This window comes from Crinia signifera, chromosome 6 (genome assembly GCF_055691185.1).
Source record: "Crinia signifera chromosome 6, ASM5569118v1, whole genome shotgun sequence".
NCBI lineage: Eukaryota > Metazoa > Chordata > Amphibia > Anura > Myobatrachidae > Crinia > Crinia signifera.
Genome location: NC_139222.1, coordinates 84632042 through 84653986, shown reverse-complemented (window position 1 = coordinate 84653986; position 21945 = coordinate 84632042). Strand labels below are relative to the sequence as shown.

At 39.2% G+C, this 21945-nt stretch overlaps 1 protein-coding gene across 3 annotated transcripts in view; it reads left to right on the top strand.

The window, feature by feature from the left end:
* Window positions 1-20931, top strand: part of WAPL (WAPL cohesin release factor) — a 71873-nt gene extending 50942 nt beyond the window's left edge. For 2 of the 3 annotated variants that reach the window (XM_083146342.1, XM_083146344.1), the window contains 6 exons: window positions 2310-2425; window positions 3848-4006; window positions 5489-5708; window positions 11817-11905; window positions 12131-12226; window positions 15163-20931. In XM_083146342.1, the coding sequence (XP_083002468.1) occupies window positions 2310-2425; window positions 3848-4006; window positions 5489-5708; window positions 11817-11905; window positions 12131-12226; window positions 15163-15228 (746 nt within the window). In that variant the 3' untranslated portion in view covers window positions 15229-20931. The remainder of the gene's footprint in view (window positions 1-2309; window positions 2426-3847; window positions 4007-5488; window positions 5709-11816; window positions 11906-12130; window positions 12227-15162) is intronic. The other variant, XR_014444399.1, reaches the window with a different exon arrangement.
* The last annotated feature ends 1014 nt before the right edge of the window (window positions 20932-21945 follow it).

Genomic DNA, 21945 nt, shown 5'->3' with positions numbered 1-21945 from the left:
ATTGAAATTCCATCTCAATCCGGAAATTATTTTACCTTCATTCTATCCCAATCGTATTGATGAAGAGGAGTAAAAAATGCACACCCTGGATCTAGTAAGGGGGATTACTATCTATTTAGAGAGAGTGAAGAGTATCCGGAAGACTAGACATCTGTTCATTGTTGATCAGAAGTCTGATTACTCTTTGTTATAAGCTAGAAGAACATGTCATCCCAACTGTTATCAAGGCACACTCGACAAGGCCAATAGCAACCTCACTTACCAGAAAGGCATCGATATCTGACATCTGTCAAGCTTCCACCTGGTCGTCTGCTCACACTTTTTCTAGACCTTATGGGGGGGGTATTCAATCCCGGGTCACGACTGTAGATATGTACCGACAGCTGTGACCCTGGCCTGTTTTCGTTTTGCTCTACAGCATATCACCAGGTGGGATTCAATGTCCCGCTTTGCGATCGACGAAATGGGGGCGTGTCCATGTAAACCGCAGTGGATTGTCAAGATTCGGCTATGATTGCAACAATTCACGGCTGTAATCGACAAAACGGGCCCAACAGCTTTCAAAGTCGGGCCCGTTCAGTCAATCTGCATTTTCAATGCTGTCAGACAAGACCGTTTTGAATAGGTACCCGCTGCTGTTTCCCCCGTTCGAAATAGTGGCGGGGATTGAATACCCCCATATGCCTTTCCCATCCCTCCTGGAATGTTGTGTTTTTTTTCCCTAAATATTCTAAAGGAGACATTTAAAAGACACATGGTTAGGGGAGGGGTGAGATTCTTTACCATAGGTGGGCGGTCCTTAGGGAAAAAATCATCCCATCTAATCCTAGAAAAGGGCAAATATCCCATAATTATGGCTGTCATGGGATCTCTAGGAAGAAATGAAATTATCGGTAAGTATATTTGTGTAACTTGTGCAAGCCAAAATGTATTTTTAAAGGTTTTTTTATCTGCTTTGAGATACATGACGTTTTCAAGTGTTACCGTGGGTCAGGCACACTGGCATAGAACAGGAAGTGTTTAAAATGGGATACATTAATTCAAGACAAAAAGTATATCCTGTCATTTGGTACAAGAGCTTATTTTCACAGCCTCCTCCATGAGCTTAAGTTGGATTAGAAACTAATGCGATGTGATGTGCTTTAATGCCAGTGTGTTCATAGCCTTAGGTGAGTCACACAACTCTAGGAAGCTTTCTGAAGCGTATATGTACACAAATTGTAGTATTACCTATTTATTACCTTTTAAGGTTTCAAAGCATATTATTTGGGTTTCATTAACCGTTTCCATAGCATCTAATTCTATGTAGACACAATTATTTTTGCATTTTTAAACATTCTATTTATGTATCATTTTTCTGATTCTGTAACTGGTTAGTAGGTGAGGATTGAGTTTAATTGAGTTTGCATACACCCTATACAAAAAAAGCAGTCTACCCATTTTGTTTGTTGCACAGTAGATTCTAGAATAGTAGGACAGAGGGTATAGTTTTTGCATGTATCCTTTTAAGATGGTGTAAGACACCTGTCGCACTCCTGTGCTTTTGTTTTTTTTCCTTATTTTTGCCTCAAATAGAATTTGCATTTAGTAGTCCTAAGTACATTGTACACTATTTTGTATTGCAAAATAATCAATATTTTCTTGGATTAAGCGTAATTATGTGAGACATTCCATAGATCACTTGTATCGGGCCCCGGTCTTTTGCTCCTTTTACCCAGATTGTGTACTTTTGTTTATACTAATTATCAGGACTGTGAGCGACATTGCAAGAACATGTCTTGCTCCTGCGCTTTACCCCACACACTATCAGATTTGCTTGTAAACAACTGGGTTTGTGTACAAATTTGGATTAGGCCCCATGTTAAGTACTGTGTACAGTGGTGTATGCATTCAGGTTATGGTTTTACTTGTAATCCATGCAAGGGTCTTTTAAATTATGACGTACACACCAGTCTAGGAGTCCTCGCTTAGAGCAACGCTGATTTACAGAGACTTGAATATGGGATAGCCGCATCCTAAAGTCACCCCTGTGTGTGTGTGTGAATTGCATTATAATGTGAAAGCTTATGTTTGGCGGAAGGTTAGTCATGGCTGTGTTACATCATTATGTTTGTGTTTATTACTATTTCTAGCCTCAAGACTGACATTGTAAATTACTAATAGGAGAAATTATTTGGGTTCTAAAGACAGTTAAAATGCCTGCACACATTTACACAATGAGTAATCTTAAGGCCATAAAAACATTGTATCTCTTAATAACCTGTCATTGATATATATGAAATAAACTGTAATTTTATTTTGGTAAACAGAATGGGGCAGTACAAAGACTGGTGAACAGGACAATCTGATTAGTACTGCACTGAACTGTGTTCTTCTAGTTCCAAAGTACCTACCTCAAGAACAGAGATTTGATATTAGAGTTTTGGTAAGTTTGTATTTGCATGTTTAGCCTTTAGAATAAAAGAAAAATTATATATATTTTCTGTACAGTATTGTCATAATTAAATTGTTCTCCTCCGTTGTGTAGCAATGAAACATACTGCACATTCAGAAAGTCTTAAATCAATGATACAGGTGTGTCCTCATTCAACTTTGCTGCAGTAAGTCACGCAAAAAGGCATGTTAGTTGCAACAGAAAGCCATTAGGAGACACTGGATTTCTTTGATATGACACTTGTATATCTGTGTTTGACTATGTCTCTGACTAAGTGTCATGTATCAAATTAATCAACCTGGCCTCATGCCTCCCAGGTGCACTGCTTTGTGATCTAGGATGCCTTTTTCACAAAAAGACGCCTGAGATTAGCATTGCTCAGGACATGGTGGCTCACTCAGGCAAGGCATTTCACGTTGCATGGCTTACTGAGGCTAGATGTATGAGGAAGCACCTGTAGCTTGTATGTAAGCATAGCTGCCGTGCAATTTTTGACCGATTTGCCTGTCATTCTGTGCCTCTGGCTGTCTTTTGCCATATTGCCAAGTTGGGAAGAGTCACTGTGACTGTCCATAAGGGATTGTGTAACTGAGGGCAGTGTTCCACTTAACAGGGGCAGATCTGGACTTGTAAGGTTGGGGACTTGGGTAAATGGAAATACATGAAGTCATGTCAGGCTTCTGATATACTGCTTTGGACAAATATTGTGCTTGACTGTTCCTTCTTATATGAAGTTCATGTATTCAACCTGTTAGGAAATTGCGCTACATTGAACAGATTTATGTACTAACCTTTTAAATCATTAATCTTTTACTGAATCATTTCTGTTTAAAATTGATCTATTGTCATGTAGTCCTATTGTCATGTAGTCCTATTGAGGGGCACTGCACGAAACCACTTTCTTTGTCTAAAATGTTTTAGTAACGAACAGAAAAGTCTGTGTACTATTTAGTTAGCTGCACCATATTGTGCGGAGCTTTCCATGTAATATTTATCATACATTTACATAAGTTTAGTCACTGTTGCGTACAGTCTGAACTCTCCACCACACACTAGGGTCTGTTTTGTCAGAAGCAATTAACCTATATACTCATTATAGTTTGACAATTGATAGCAATGTTTTGCTGAAACAAGCTCACTGATTGGGGCATGGCTAGTAATCCACTCCAGTACTCAAAGAACGGTCAACATTTTAAGGTTTATATTTTTTTTTTTTAACTCATCTCAGTATAATAAATAGGAATTATGCTTTTTGTTTAAGGAAAAGAAACTAGTAACTGAATAAATGGCAACTTAACAAGGAAATATCCATTTCAGCGCAGTGTTGAGTTAACTTGAACATGTTAAAATATACCTTTTTCAGTTTTCTATATTTTGGTTTGATATGTAAAATGTGTTTTTCTCCATTTTTAGGGATTGGGTCTACTGATTAATTTGGTTGAGTACAGTGCTAGAAATCGGCACTGCCTTTTGAACATGGAGACCATACGATCGTACGATTCCTTTAGCGAGGAAGGAGAAGAGTGTGCGCGGGAAGTCAGTCATCTTCATGCTGTCCATGCATTAGTACAGGTGGGGAATTGTTATAGCTATACTTTACATACGGACTTGGGAAGAGAAATGGGCTACACTTCACCTTTTTTAAAGCTTAAAACTTTACAACAGTCCTTTTCAAGTCCCGAGCTGCCCATATCGCTCGCAGATTGCGTCAAGTACGATAGACGAATGACGTAACATAGTTGGGGATGGCTGATGGACCTTTCTGGCAAGAAAACCTTGTTCTGAGTAATGGATTTCTACATATTATGCCCTATGCCAGATGCCCTAAGGTTCACAAAGTGATAAATATAGAGAGTGATAACCAGCTCCTACCTGCCATGTCACATGCTGGGTTTGAAAAATGTCAGACAGGAGCTGATTGGTTGGTTTATGACTCTCCATTTTATCACTTTGTGAAGCTTAGTGTATCTGGCCCTATGTGAGAATCTTTTTGGCACTCTTTTTAAAGAATTTCATTTCCCTGCAAAATTTAAGCTCAAACAAAGGCATTGCTCGCTTATCGATATAATCAACACATCCCAATGCCTTCCTTTTGAATACAAATTTGAATTGGGAGATATGATAGGTGCATTGATAGCAGTAGAACGATTTAATCTCATGCTGCCCATCTTATTGAACCACTCTATTATTTTGTTAATATAAATCCACCAAATAATGACTTAAGTTCTTGGCTAAATTAATTTGGGGGATATTTATGAATTATCAGCACTTGCTCACATCCTAGAGCTTGGTATATGCTAAGTTAGCAGCCCACATTAACATAGAAGGGGGCTGTTTTTGCAACTGAAAATGGGGGATTTCTGCTGCATGTCCATGTATTTATTGTGCATTTAAGGCAGGGGTGGGGAACCTCAGGCCCAGGGGCCGTATGCGGCCCCCTTAGCCTGTGTGAGTGGCCCGATCACCCGCCTGGTGGCTTTGCCAGGAGTCAAGTACAGTGGAATTCTTGCGAGAGGTCGGTAGTTCTCGCAAAATCTTATTCAACAGCAGCCGGAGACTGTCAGTCCTATTCAGCGGCAGCCGCCGGAGCGTGGGACGGCTGCAGCAGGACAATTTGTAAGAGAAATCTTTGCATAAGGCCCCCGAAGGATTTTTTTTTTTTTCCTATACAAACGGCCCTTGGCACAAAAAAGGTTCCCCACATCCGATTTAAGGGATACCTGATATTTGCAGGTACACCATGAAAATGCATGTTTTAAGGCAATATGGTGCATATCATTTTTTTTTTTTTTTTTATAAATACATTTGACACAAGTCTTTGTGTAGTCCAGCAGGCAGTGGTTTCTGGGTGAATTTACAAAGTAAGTTTAGTTTTATTACACTTTGACTGCAAATTGAAGGTGTTACTAAGTTTTATATACTTATACCATTAATTGGATGTGTTCTGTAATTTTGAAGAAAATAGAAAAAAAGTAGAATAATGTGGACCAATACTTTGTATTGTCATCTACAAGCCAACCCCTGAGCCTAAGGCAAAAATCTTATTCTCTTCAGCTTTTTCTGGAGCGTGAGCAAGCAGCCTTATTAGCTGAAAGTCAGACAGATGAGCTCATCAAAGAAGTTCCTGCAGCACCGCTAGACAAGAGTGGTGAATGGCAGGAGACGGGAGGAGAGATCCAGTGGGTCACAACTGAAAAGAGCCCAAATTCTGAGGAACCTGAGAAGGAACCAGAAAAGAAGGAAGAAGAGGATGAAGAACTTGATCTTAACAAAGGTACCTTTTTATATGCAAGAGCTTTTCTACTTTATGCAGTGAATAGCACTTCTGTATGTATCTTACATTCTATCCTCTGTAGGCACTGCTGCTGTTTGCAAAAAGGAGCGGTGAATTATAAAATAGAATTAATATTTATTCTCCTGCTAACTCCTAGTATATGTTTTTGTGCGTATAAATGGACTTGATGTATACAGATGGGGCAGCACGGACGGCACTGCCTCAGCACTGAGATCATGGGTTCAGTTCCTACCATGGCACTAACCGTGCAGAGTTTGTAGATTCCCTCCGTGCATGCGTGGGTTTTCTCTGGGTACTCCAGTTTCTTCCCACTATCCAAAAGTAGACTGGTAGGCTAGTTGGCTTCCAACAAAATTGACCCGGATGTGTGTGCGTGTACAGTGGTAATGTTCTTTACAGTGGCTCACCATTGGATCTGCTACTAGCACTAGGGCTGTTGAGCATGACTAGACATTGGCATTGAAAGGGTTAAGGAGTGATATTATGCTGACTTATACTGAAGACTAATAGTTTTTAAATGTTAGTCACTTCTACCTATTATATTATCAGTGTGCAACCTGTGCCAACCTCTATCGATCTCTTTATATACAAACACACACATGTGTCAGAGGGCACAGTACTGTTTACCACCTAAAACCAATAGTCAATTCTAAAATGGGCCACAGTTAATAAACCGTAAAAAATTCAATTTAAAATAATACGTTTTTACTCCGTGTTTACATAGATAAAAGACATTATCCACAATTGTGTTCAATTTCTTCTTAAACATCCATTTTGGCAAAATTCACAATCACAGATAGAACTTAGGGTGCCCACATACTAGAAAGATATGTGATCATAAGATTTGTCTTAAGATTTCCCTTGAACTCCCCCTCAGTAATGGACAAAAGATTTTGTGCAGAGTAGATTTTGACAAATATTTAACTCTAGATTTAATAATGTTAACCGCCGTTGTATATTATAAAAGGAAGTTTTCCTGGGCTTCTCTGCTGGTGCGGGCAACCCCTGGAAAATTTCCATGCACGGACCTGTAGGTGTGTGCCAGTCATCGCTACCACACGCTTCATTCCCCGCCCACCCCGTCGACAGCACACTGCTGCTCCTGACGAGCGCCTGAATACCTGTGCATGAATGCGCACGCAACCCTGAGCGCGCAAACGCACCCGAATACTAGAGTGCCATAGATCTTTAGCTGCTTTTTCTGATCTTCCCTGCAGCATGGAAGATGCAGATTAAGATCCAAGGGACTGCAGAGCAAATCATTAGTGTATGATTTGCAGTAAACATTGTCAGATCGGCCAAAAAAATCACTGTAGTGTGTGTGTGTGTATATGTGTGTGTGGGGGGGGGGCATCTGAGTCGCCTGCATGTTTCGGACAAATGTGGATTACTGACTTTATACCCAATGCATTTCATTTTAAGACATCTTCAGGGGTCAGGTCAAGTGTAGAAATAGAATGTTCATGATTGTTTTAAACCATTCTAGATCATCAGGTTTCACCAGTTCCTAAACATGGGCATATGTAGTTAAAGATGTCCACATAATCATATGGAGTGCATGAAAGTATTTTCATATGTAGTTAACCTCAGATTGTAGTAGGTGGACGATTGTTTTTTTCGTGCAGTTTGTAAAATACAAAGACCATAGAAGGGGATGCGGTTAATTTGCCGGCGGTCGGGATCCCGGCGGTCGGAATCCCGACACTGGAATCCCGACTGCCGAAATCCCGAAACTTTCTCCCTCCGTGGGTGTCCACGACACCCATAGAGGGAGAATAAAATAGCGTGCCGAGCGTAGCGAGGCACCGGGCCCGCTGCGTGGCGAGCGCAGCGAGCCCGCAAGGGGGGGCGATCCATGTCCCCCCCTTGTCGGGATTTCGGCGGTCGGGATTCCAGTGTCGGGATTCCGAACGCCGGGATCCCGACCGCCGGGAAATCGTATCGGATCCCATAGAAGTTATCCTCACAACTCAATCCACCATTATTATGCAAAAGAGCATTTATTATTGGTTGAAGCTTGTTTTTAGATGTCATTGCTATTTCTGCTAAAACTAAAGCATCCTGTGCTTTGATTTAAAAATCCCTTTGGCTTTATGGATGGTAAATGGTCGGTGTAAATACAGCTTGGCAAATCCTGCAGATTTTTTTTTTCCTTGGAGCAAAATTAGACACTATGATACAGAAACATTCTGGATAAAAGGATTCATTGTTTGGCTCGAGGATGGAAATATAAGTTCATTCAACCCTCTTCCTCACATCAGCAGTTCACAGAGGCAAGAAGTTGTAAATAGTGAAGTATATTTGACATTGGTAGGTCTTTAATTTCCAGACAACCCTTTCTGGCTTCCAAAAATGCAATTGATAGGTTAAGTTATGTTCCTATTGCTGTTGCTTACATTATTATTATTATTATTATTATTATTATTATTATTATTGTACCAATCTTAGGCAACAATCTTCTGTTAGTCAAAAACTTATAATGACTCCTGCTGCCTTTTTTCTGCTTTTGTGTATAGTTGTGTTGCTTGGCCTTTCTCCCACTGTAAAAGTATGGCTTTTTGGCCACAATTCTTCCATGAAGACCATTTCTGGTCAGACGTCTATGAAGAGTAGATGGTTGTACCTTGTTCCACTGGTTAACGCCAGTTTTAAGGTGATGGCACTGCTGGACATCTTCCTATTTTGAAGGGAAGTAATGGAGCCTACACACAGCAATTTTTAGCCATTTTCTAAGCGATGTGACTAGATCGCTTAGAGAATGACCCTACATTGCTGTGTGTTCAGGGGCCAGCGATAGCAGAAAGCAGCACTATTGCCGATAGCAGAAAGAATCTCACTGTAGAACACTGGCGTTGACAGGTCGCTCAGCACTACACATTGCAGTGTGTGTGTGCACTGAGAAGCACTGTGCTGAGCGATCTAGCATAGCTCAGATCGCTCAGCACACTCGCTATATGTGTAGGCCCCATAAGGATGATTTGTTTTTCATCTAGTGCAAGTTTTTTTTGGCTGACCATTTTGTCCTCAGTGCTGCCCATTTATTTGCACTTCTACAAAAGCGCTTGAACACAACTTCAAACCCCAGTGTGCTTTGATATATCTGCCTGGAGGCCTTGCTGATGCAGTATAACTACCACGTGTATTGTTGCTGTGCTCAGCCATGCCATGGTATATGACCTGTGACATGGAATGGTCTTCAACAACCTCTCCTTTGTAGCAGTCTGGCAGTTCCTCACCCAGTTATAAGCCTGTTTGTTTTAGCTAATGACTGGTTTCAAACTACATGAAATGATATCACCTTTTTTTGGTGTGACCTGACTAATCCTTCAAAATCCCTGAGTTTTCTGAAGGCAAAGGGTGGTCACATCAAATTGATTTAGATTTCTGTTCCTTCACTTTGCATTTTGTGGATTGTTGAAAATAAACTAACACTTCTCTTTTTTTTAAAATACATTCTTACATTGAGGCAGTTTTTCCACACCTGCCTAGAACCTTTGCATGATACTATAGGAAAAAAAAAACCTGTAATGTTGCGTAGGCTCTAGTGTGTCAAGATTTCCTCCCCAACATCTAGTTTGTGCTGCTTATCTGAAAGTCAAGTGAATTATGACAGAAACAGGAGAAAGAAGAAGAATGTCCTATGTCGGTGCACCAAAAACGAATAAAATTTAACTTTTATTAATTCTATTTAAGAACTGTGAGATAAAAGTAAAGACATATAATAACAGACAGGGGTGGGGTTCACACAATTTTAAAACCAAGGTGGCAGGCAGATGTTTGGGAAAGTGTTTGTGTAATACTGTATTTGTGTGTCTGGTCTAGTCAGAGAAAGGTAAGAATCTGACAGACCAGGTTGCATATACACGAGCGGGTTTAGAAAAAAACCTCTTGGTATTAGTTTTTAGTGACGCAGGTTCTGACTGCGTGTCTAGGGGGTTTTTGCCTATGAGGTCATAACGTCAGTGGGGGATCTCCATACACTGTGATAATCACTCAGTGTATGAGTGAAAATCACTTCTAACTCCTAAGGAGGATCCCTCTGAGGTTGCACCCCCTTTATTTTATATGGACGCAGTAGGCCAAAACAGATTATCCTGTATGTGCGATATTGGGATGTCCCAAAGTCGCACAGGTGTCAGTGCACCTACAGGGTATCTGGCTGCGAATATCCAGATGGAGCCACCTCCAAGTGACTGAGCGTGCTGGACAGTAAGCTCCGTTGTGTGAGCCGTCTCAGCGCGTCACTGTTGTCTGGAAATCGTAACCCCCTCTATATGGGTGAAGTGCATCAGTACCGATTGTCCAGTGTGTACAGGATCTAGCGTGAGAACGCTCTAAGATCACTCAGATATTAGAACAACACCGGGGTAACTGACTGCAGTGGTCCCAGTGGAGCCGCCTCCAACTGTTAGGACAGTGACCATAGGTATGGGGGTTATCGCAGCGGGTCACTAGTTATCACACACAATCAAAATACATAAGTAAGAAAAATAACAAAGTTGCAAGCATCTGCATGCGCACCGCTAGCCGGCACGCGCTTTGCAGATTTTAGCTTCCTCAGGGTTATTATATGTCTTTATTTTTATCTCGCAGTTCTTAAATAGAATTAATAAAAGAAAAATTTTATTCGTTTTTGGTGCACCGACATAGGACATTCTTCTTCTTTCTCCTGTTTCTATCAAACTCTCATGTCCGATGGTAGCACACCCCCAGTATTCTTATTTGAGAAATTAAGAAATTAAGCACGTAAATCAGGGGGTCCACCCATATCTACTCGGGGTCTTGTGCGACCAACAAAAAAACTCCTTTTTGCAAGTGAATTATGACCTTTTCATACAGTTTTCTTGAGATTCTTCCTGCACTGCAACTAGGGATTCCAATCCCGGGGCATTTTTTCAATCCCGGAATTCAGGATTGAAAAATGCCCAATCCCGGGATTCCTGGAATTGGCTTCCCTAATACAAAAACCCGCGCCGGCCGCCCCCATATTTACTTACAGGTGTGTTGCAGGTGGGGCGATGGAGCCGGGCGGATATAGCATGGGCGTCGGGCGATGGAAGGGGGGTCCGGGAATGGACGAATGCAGGCAGCCTGGGTGGGCGGTCTCATGGAGGCGGGAGGTCAGCGCAACGCGCACAGGACGAGGCAGATGTTGTGTGACCTGCGCAGCGAGACCTGACGTCATCACTCTGTGCAGAGCCACACTGCCCGGGACAGGAGAAGCCGGGCAGCGTCTGAGCACCAGCTCAGATGCTGCCCGGCATTAGACTGCGCATGCGCAGTCTAATCCCGAATTCCCGGGATTGTAAACTCCAATCCTGGGATTTAAATCCCGGCATTTTAGGGGCCAAATCCCGGGATCCTGCAGACTCCGGTATTGGCCACCCTAACTGCAACTTAGAATAGTAATCTGGTCCTTTCATACTCTTCAATATTATCCAGTATCTCTAAATATAACAAGAATCAGAACATTGTGAATCAATGTGTGATCAAATCTATTTAACAATCTAATACTGAAAGAGCTCAAAACTAAGAGATTCAGATTGTATTAGGGAAGAACTTCCTACGAGAAATACCTTTTTCAGAAGGTAAACTAATGAATATTCCTACAGTTGATAAAGAGCAGGAAGGAACTTGACATTGGTTTCACTGGTCAAAGACACGTTATTTAGACAACGTGATCTCTAAATTGGGATATTCCTCAATCCATAACATGGTAAACCTAAATGGACTATATGGCATTGCTTTCACCATTTGGTTCTCCAAAAGGCAAGTAAGAAAACAGACACGGGATAGCATTCATTTCCTCTAAAACTTCCAGCAAGTTGGGGATATCTGAAATTATTATTCAGTTGGTACACCGCTATTTCATTTCTGTATCTGTGCGCATTGTTGCCATGTCCCATTATCATACCTTGTAACAGTTTAGTTATAAAGTTTTCCCTTTGCAGAACAGCATTCAAGGTCGATCGGTTATACTTACATCTATGAAAATGTTGTGATTTATTTTCTACAACTGGTATATTTTATGTAGCTTCCTACTAGAGCTAGTACTGAATTTGTTATTTTATTCATCCTTCTTTACAGCCCTCCAGCATGCAGGCAAACACATGGAAGACTGCATTGTGGCCTCCTACACGGCTTTGCTTTTGGGTTGTCTCTGCCAGGAGAGTCCGGTCAGTGCTGTTTTTTAAATACATTTTCGTATGTTCTAGATAAAGACCCGTTTGCTCTTCAGATCTCTATTTTGACACACTAAACCTAAATTATAGTCACTCACTGGGTGGATTTGGTGTTATCATTGTTTAGTCTTTGTTTTTAATATTTGTAGATCTCACATGTATCTAGACAATCCTATGTGCAGAACCTATATACATTGCTTCTATTTTTAACTATTTTAGATGAACGTGACTACTGTACGGAGCTATTTACCTGATGGCGACTTTTCAATAATGACTGAAATGCTGAAAAAGTTTCTAGGTTTCATGAATCTTACAGTAAGTGACCAGACGTTCCCACGCCATATTTTCAGATGTGAAGTTTTGTACATATAAAAAGCAGGGTGCATGCTGATATATTTGCGCACACACAGCCTGTATCAGAAGTACTTTAGTTGTGCCTTATTTTTGTAAGTTTTTTTTTTTATTTTTTTTATTGGAAGTGTTAAATTATTTATCATAAACAGTATTGGTTATACACTAAAGCAAAAAAAAAAATGGAATTATGATAAACAAATGAAAACATAAAAATTCTTAAAATATAGTTGACCCAGTGATACAAGAACTGTAGCTCGTTTCCAAGAACTAATTATAAGTTCCGACTCTGCTACAGCAATATTATGTTTATAGCTGGCTGTTCTTGTCCTGACTGGTAGCAGCATGATAATTATCTTTTTAATCTGGAGACGCAAGGGAGTAACATGTTAAAATGTTGATTCACACACTTGCCAAAGACGTATTCTGTTTATAAAAAAAGTTGTTTTTTTTATACATTATTTTTTATTGCATTGTACACAAACATTAAAAACCGCATTACTTTGCAGACCTGCATATGCAGATATATCCAGAAATATGGCATCAGCAAATATGCTGCACAACCAGTGAGATCTGCAGTGTCTGCTTGTGCATTTACAACATATCAACAAACCAATGATACAGCTAAACAAAAAACAGACAGAAAATCATGTATCGAAAAACAAAAAGAGAGAGGGAGGACCCATCAATGGGTTGCAGTTATCACTACCTTAGCTTCATTGTCTTTGCTATACGGGTTTTACATCAATTTTGGGGCTCCTGTGTCTAAATATGCAACACCGTGTCGTCATAGTGCATTTCTCATTAATCTTAGAAATTAGGTTATTGCATCGGACCTTCATATAAAGCATGGCTTTTAATGAGCTATCATCGTAGGGTTGCTAACAACATGAGGGCTACTTCTGTACATTTTTAAATATGTCGATTTAACACCGCTTATGCGCGATAACTGTGTATACCAAACCCTATACCTTTGCTATCCAGCTATTGTTGTTTACATTTATTTACATATGCTACGTTATTACCTTTCTGTGCCTTATGAGCTAATAACTTGTGCAAAATCGGCTATTCTTATCGTGCTTTAAACCTGTGCTTTTCACTTATACGATCTTCGGAAATTTACCTGAGCTACATTTTTACATTCTCGTGCAATGTGAGCTAATACCATGTACAATTATAATTATATTTATTGTAAAACTATTTATTAATTCAATCCCATGCTGTGAATTACCTAAAGCGTATAATCTATGCCATGTCTTAGTATGACTGCTTATCTTATTTCTACTCCTATATGTGTCTCTTGTGCGTTGCCGTGTGATTAATCAGTGATATCCAAGTCCCAAAGTCGGGGCCGTCCTTGGAAAGCCACGATCTTGCGATCAGCACTTTTGCCAGTGCACATAAGTTAAATATAAATGTTTTATCGTGTACATTATTTGTGCTACCCACACATGTGTTTAGAACACAGCTTTTAGCGTTCAGCGCTGCACCTGGCATACCTGTGTTAACAAGTGTTTGTAGCACTTTGTCCCAAAATGCCTTGATAACTACACATTCCCACACTAAGGCCCTTATTCTGGTTGGTGCGGATATTCCCGCTTGCGTACGGGCCGCCGATGTTTATTTTCTGCGCATGTGCAGAGGTCACTCTGCGCATGTGCAGGCGATTTCGCCGCAAGGATTCTCTATACGCCGCACAGGGGGCGTAGAGGGGCGTGAGGGGCTACTTAGCCTCATTACCCTATGCATACGCCCCGCGTTTCATGGGCGTTCCCATGCAAACGCGGGGCGTATGCATGGTAATGAGGCCGTGACGCGTGGGTACGGGGCGGGCATCTGACATCGCCGGATGTCAGCTGCCCGCCCCCATACAAGATTTCACACGGACAAGTGTCCGTGTGGTCTTGTGTTGCGGGACCTGGTGGAGCGTGCGGCCCTGCATTCGATGTTCGGCGACCATCGAATGCAGGGGCTGCTCCCACCATGGAGGAGGCGTATCCCCGTCCAATTTCATGCGGATCGCCACATATCCGCGTACGGACGGCCGTGGCGATCCGTATGGAAGGCGGGGATTCGCCTGCACGGTCGGAGCCGCATATGCGGCTCCGGCCGCACCAACCAGAATAAGGGCCTAAGTGTCAGAAGGACCCGGATTCACATTTTCATTTGGGACATAACAGCTTTACTTTAGTCCCCATTTTCACCAGCCTTTTAGTTGCTGATTACAATAAATCATTAGATGTTATTGCCTTGCTTCCGGCTGCATCACCATGTAAGTAGCTGTGTGGGGTGGCCGGTGTTAGGGGGGCAGGCACATTATTTTTTTTTATTTCTTTAATAGGGAGCCAATCCAGGGATTGAGCATTTGTAAATCTTGAATACTGGGATTGAATAAAATGCCCTGGGATTGGCTTCCCTTGCCACATGCTTATGTGTTTTTGTTTGGGTAGAAGGCACAAAGACTGGAAACTAGAACCTGAGATTTTATGGGTATTGTAGCAACACACACCAATGCAATGAACTATTTGACTTTACAATGCATGTTCAATGAGGGGTATTTAATGCGGCCGGCGAGGGGATAACTGATCATTCCTTCTAAAACTGAAGTGGCCTTAAAAATAAAACCTATAATTCTCCCTAGTGGCAAGTATTTTATTCTTAGAAACGGACACCAATGGTGACCTATCTGCCAGAAGCTGTATATTGAATAGCAACTTATGATGGCATCTGAAAATGTTAGTCCTAGTCCTTGGCCCTTTAACGGTTTGCATTACAAAATCTGCAAGTGTTATTTTTGGCATATCAATATCCGCAAACTGTATTGTGTACTAATGTAATAGAAGCAAGATTTTTGAGTCTTTGTAACATGCATATTTGTATTTTTTTTTTCTTTCTTATAGTGTGCAGTAGGAACAACAGGACAGAAGTCAATCTCCAGAGTCATTGAGTATTTGGAACACTGCTAGGTTTCTATTGTCAACAGACCCTCATTAATGCTGGATATTCTCCATCTGCAAAAGGAACAAGTCATGTTTATAGAGTCCCAGAGGATGCACTGATTACACTTGTCTGTGCTACTTATTTTAAAAAGGCAAACAGGACTCCCGTTCTGCAGTTTTCGTTGAGCATGAGTTTGCCACACCAACCAGGTTACAGCCAAACATAATGGCGGCTTTTAAACTTAAGATCCAGAGGGCTAAGATGCCCGACTGTTTTAAACTTTTGCAGTATTTGAGTTCTTTTGTGTTAAAATAGAATTCGTTGGGGGCTTAAATGTCTTCTATTTTTTTCCCCCTCTGGATAATTTTTTTTTTTTTTTTTCATGGCCAGTCAAGGAAAGAAACGTAAAATCGCAAAGAAATTGCTGCTGATCGTGCAACTGCTGTTTTACTTTTGAAGTACTGTGTTCTCTGCCAGCCAGGTACAAAGACAGCGCAACTGGTGTGAAAATGAAATGAAGCTCAATCTGTTTATTTCTGGACAAGAGGTTACTTTTGTGTGTGGGTTTTTTTTTCCTTTTTTTTTTTTGTTGCTTTGTTATAGGCTTTCCAATGCTTCCAGAACTTTAGGACATATATAAAACTTTTTAGAATATTGTTCATAGATTTTTTGTCCCCTGGCTATTTTGCTTACTTTTTATACTAGATGCTTCCACTCCTCATAACACGTTGTTCTAGAAAAGTATTTTCTATATATGTCGTCGTTGTGTACTCCCCTACCCCAGTCCCCACCTTTTTTTTTTTTTCTTAATTTTTCTTAATTTAAGACTTGTGGATATTGTTGACTCAATTATGTTGTGATATTTGTAAAGCTTTGCAGCACTGAATTACAGTGGGTAAGGCCGGTAAACCCTGGCTTTTGAGAGTGCCAGAGCGCAGCAAGTTTGGAAACGCTTCTGTCGATAGCTCACTTGTACATTATGTACTCAATTAGTAAATAGGGATCTATTTTTATATTTCAGGTGGTCCATCTCAGGTGTCATCTTGGACTAATATATATGAGGAGGCATGTGCCCTTATTTGAATTTCAGGGAGTTTTTTTTCCTTGACCACCCTTCTGCCACAGTAATTTGCAAGGCCTTGTGTGGCAGGGGACATGCCTTTCTTAAGTGCAATGCAAGGGTTTGTGTTATTTTTAGTTTCATGAAACCTTTGCTGATCTGCGCAGGTTTGCAGAACCTTGCAATGACATGTTTTAAGCCTTTTTGTCAACCTAAGAAAACAGCGGGCACTCTTCACCAGAATGTTGATTAATGAAAGGGTCTTGGATACATTTATGCCACCAATCAAATAGGTCCCTCCAACGGGGCAAATGATCTCTGTGTTAAGCTACTTTATTCATTTAAAGATTAAAAAAAAAGCATTTGAACATTTAGAGATTAACTTCTGTCTTGGAGAAATGTTGTGACAACCTAGACCTACATACGAGTTTATATTTCATTGCATCAGACAGACTACTTTCTCCACTAGGCTGTATCCGATGCACACCATAACAGAATGTGACTGTCTTAGAACGAAGAACAGTTATCTAAGCCATATCGTATAGTTGTACAGCCAACTGCATCTCTGCCTATATCTAAAAACTTTAAGAAAGAAACGCTGTAGGTAGTTTTGATTTTCTGGAAAACCTAAAATAGTTGAGGTTCTTAGCAATATTTATGTGAAAATGTTAATAAAGATATATTCATTTTTAAGGATTCTTTCTAGAGCAACTAATCTTGTACTCTCACCCAGGATTGTGACTTTTATAATCTTGGTTGTTAGCAGAAGAACGGGGGTATATGAAGGTTGTGTATTTGCTCATGGCCTCGTGCAACACGAGGAGACAAAGCTAACTTTCCAAAGAGTGGCTTTAGCTATACGTCATGACATTATTTTTAATTTTTACACAGATCATTGCTTGGTTTACTTATTGATAAATTACATTTTAATTTGCAAGTTGGACCTTTTGATGTATCTACATTGGTTAAGCAAAGATTTCTTGTTCTAGGTAATAGCTCTGCTAGAAGTAATAGTATTTTGACTCCGCTAAAGAATTAAAAGATTGACTTGCACGATTTAAACGTTTGTTGAGCAATCTATACACTATTACTTTTTTGTCAAGGCTGATAAAAAAAAAAAAAAAAAATTAATTAATTACACGAGAACCCTAATTGAAAGCAGGGCTGAAATGCTTTACTGATTAACATCAGAGCAAGCCGTATTCAGCACGAATCCCAAAAGGTGTAATATGCAGTTATATTTCCTTTGCATATGGTCTGTATTCGGTGACACTAGGCTTGTGGACTATCCATAAATGCTCCTCCTTAGGGCAAAATATTAAAATAAAGTATATGTTTTATGAGCAACTATTTCTTTTGTACTATTGTAAATTTTTATTTTGTTTTCTCTTGTCAATAAATTAGATAACTCATACCCCAGTATGTTCTCATGTAAGATTTTCCTCAAGGTACACAAAGTTATTAAGTTAAATATTTTTGCATCAGAGTAATAACTTGTCCTTACAGTGTTCTGAACACAATAGAGATGCACAATCCATAAAATGATACAGCAATTAGCGGTTTTATTCACAAGTTCTACTCCCTTTGCAGCAATCAAACACTGCATTTCTGTTTTGGTAATCATTAAGGTTAGACTTCTGAAACACAATCAAACACTGCATTTCTGTTTTGGTAATCGTTAAGATTAGACTTCTGAAACACTATTTGAACAAAGATCAATCACTGCAAAATTGATCTGGATGTTTAAGTTGTATTTCAGCAGTAATGGCTCTCCTTAATTGATATGTTTATTGGAATTTGGACCAGAATTATATACTGTTTTAATTTAATGACCATGTTATCGATGTGGGAATTTTACTATAAATTATTTTGATAGCAGTTATTTGTAGGCTTTATTACTAAACATGAGACTAAAGTCACGGGTACACGGGAATCTGTTGTTTACTCGTGATATGTTTGTGTTGGTAGCAAGGCTGTGTATGTGTATAATTACTTATTTGGATTGGGCATAAATAACACATTTTTTTATTTTTTTGGATGGGTTACATTTGTCTTCATGTACTGCATTTGGCCGGGACAGCACCTTTGATTATACTGTGTATACTAACCAAGGTTTGTGCACAAGAAAACCCCCTCTGTCATATATGCAAAACACTGAATAGAAGTTCTTTTTTTCTTTATTTTGGGGTAATTTTATCTGATGGATGTTACATTGTCTAAACTTTCCACAGAGCTATTAATATATGGAGGTCCATCTGTTATTGCCAATCGATGGCAAATCTAGTAGTGGATCAATGTTAAACATAACATTAATGATCCTCTCACGTAAATTAGCAGCAACATTAACCATTTCCTTTCTTTTCTTTGCACTTTTTGGATAATCTGTTTTTGTCTGCAAAGATATTTCCAATGATCATTTTAGAAAGGAGAAATAAGGTGATGCTTAAAAAGTATCTTACAGACCCAAGAGTGGTGGAAATGTCCAATCTACTGATCTGTTTTATATACTTTAGAGAACATGCCAAAATTACAAAAAAGCTATTTTTTTTGTTAATCACATTATTTTTGTTTTGTATGTTCTATAATTAAAGGTGCCCATACAAGGTGCGTTTGCACCATGCGATGCATGCTCCTGCGTGCGTCATCGCACAGTACAAAAAGTACTGTACATACTTTTTGTACTGCCCTCCGATCGCATCTCATGCAAATCGCATGCAAACGAATGCATTGCAATGCGATTCAGCCCATAACTGGTGCGATCATCGCACCGTGTATGGGCACCTTTAGGGCTTGACCACAGCAACATAAACATGAAAGGTTCATAAACCTTAAAGATGTCTACAAACAAAATCACCCAGAAACAGAATTTCTGTAGGTATAGGTATATATTATCAATTTAATTTTTTTTATTTCCCTAAAAGAGAACATTACATTTTAAGTGTTTGTACGAGCAACTGAGCAAAAGTAAACAGACAATATGGTTTATGCACTGCCAGTGTATTAGATGTTAAATAATGTAATAGCAATAGTTATTAAAATGGAAAGCTTTTTAAATTTTTTCATTTTTTCCCCACTTTCTCACTACCAAACCTTCTCACCTATGTACCATTGTTCAACTAGATTTCAGCTGTTTTTGTTCCAGCATATTTACAGTTAACCTATTCTCCAACATTCACACTATTCTGAGTACATATACTGTATGTAGTTCAAGTTGCCAGAGGTCCTTTATTTAATCCGAGAATGGTGCGCAAACCTCTACAAGGCAAAACCAAGTAGGGTTGCCTCTTTAAAAATATGGCCATACTGTACTTGAATGGAATTTTGGTGTTCTCATGACCCGTACCTATTACATTTATACTTTTTATCTGATTTGCCATATGAAGAGGGAAATTTAACTAAATATTTAACATTACACTAGTTTTTATAGTTTTATATCTTGTGTGTGTTTAGGACCCTGATCCTTTGAAATAAAATAAAAAAATGCATGGCAGTTTGAACATGGACATTTTAAACATTAATCGTAGTCTCACTGTTGCACAAAAACATTTTTACTTATAAAGTTTTCTTATTCAATCTTAGGTGGCACTAAGCCACTTTACTCCTTTTTTTTGGCTTCTGATGAGTTCATACTTTTTCATTATTTTCATGCTTTTAAAAATATTAAACTCCAGTCTAATCTTCCATATATTATCAAATCTCTTAATTAAAGCACTCTTGTGGGGTGGATACATGTTAAGAATTTTTAGTAAATGAAATGCTACGGTTTGAAGAGCTCCAGTGTACATTATTATTTGATTTCCATTACATTTTTCAATATTCTTTATTCTAACATATTCGTTTGTCTTAATTTAAAATATTTCTATATTCCTATATTCTTTGTGTGGCAAATTTAACAACTCATATATAAATGTAAAAAAAAAATCTAATTTTTATTCTTCTATTCCCTCGATCTCATCTGAAGTGCAATGTCTTAACACTGGCCATAGTTGTTGTAAGGTTTTCGTTATGTAGGGTTTTTTCCTCTTTTGAAAAGGTGCATTGTGGATATTTCAGACCAAACAGATTTCTTTGGGGTTTTATTATTATTGTAGAAGAATTACTTATGCTTTCTCTCCTATATGCAGACCCAACTTAAGTGACTACAGGGAGAGTGCCCCCTGTATTCAATGTGAATAACAAAGTTGAGCGTGGATTTTAAAGAAGCCAGCCGTATATCAATACTTTCGGCTTTCTATGCCACTTCATTTTATACAATCTCTCACTTAAACACTTAGAATGCGCTCTGGCATGGTTATGAAATGATTTTGCAGCTTTTGAAAGTAGATCTTGGGAGGGAGCCATTTTGTTAATTATAATAGGCTGAAGATTCCCATCAAAGATTTTGCTTTAAGGGTACTTGAAACCTACTTGCAAGTTAACTAAAGTTTTAAAGTAATGTTTTCCACTGTATATATTGATGTAAATACAAGCCATTGGAAACTAGAATGGTAGCATACCTTTCTGACTCCAATCCTATTTTTATTTTATACAGTCTTTCTCAGCTGTGATCTTTGGAGCAAAAGCTAACGGCAGGAAAAATTTAAATCAAGTTTGTACCAGTTTCATGAAGTATGTCTTTTGAGTTATTTGTAAATAATTTTAACTCCAATAAAAATTGCTACTTTCAGTATTTTGTTGTGTTTATTTTAACTTCATTTACTTTTCAGTTAAAAGAAAATGGTCTAAATTCGCTTCAGGCTTGGTAACTTGGAAACTAGGTCATGTGGATAGAGTTGCTTTCACTACTACTTCTTTGGAAGCAGCAACGATAGCTTTGTACAGTAGGTTAATGCAGCATGGAATCCATCTGTTATGGATAGTTTTCCAAACTTTATTTAAAAACTCTAATCCTGGAATGACAAATTTACACTATATCCCATTTATTATTAAGTACATGTTTCTCTAAAGCCTTGTAGTATGAGGTCAAGTAGTATGTGGGGTAAAAGTATCACTCCTGCATGTTTCCTTTAAAGTATAGCAAGTAGAGTGTGGTTATTACCCACAGGACTAGAGTCTTCATGTAGTATAGCATATTAAACCAAGATGTTAGCAGTGTTAATTCCTAATTATTTTCAGCTAGAGTTTGCTGGAGGGGCTCCCAGAAATTGAATACTCAGAGGGGAATAAAAAAAAAAGGGGGGGGGGGGGATTGATGGGTCAACCAACAGAGGTTGATTTCTTTTGGGGGCGTACTTCTATAAAATATTGTTAATACAAAACTTTTACAGTTTTCTAAACCAGAAGAAAAACATAAGTGAAACAAATTGCATGTGAGTGAGTCAAATGTTCTATGCATACCTATTCATATGTGAATAATTATAAATAGATTTGTGTCATATTGGTACTTTTTTAGGTACTCTTTACCTAGCACGGCGACCATCGCATGCACTAAAAAACGGGTGCTATGCGATGGCCGCGATTTCCCATAGGGACCAATGTTAAAAATCAGATTGGTCGCGATTTTTACATAGGAATCAATGTTAAATGGGCCACAGAGCCCTAATAGTCCCCCTGAAGTGTGAAATGGCCCCCACATTTTTTAACGCCACCCCACGATCAACGTGAACCCGAAGCGTGGCGAGCGCAGCGGTACGCGTCCTCCGAACTTTTCATACCCCCACTATCCGCGTGGAGTTGAGAATAG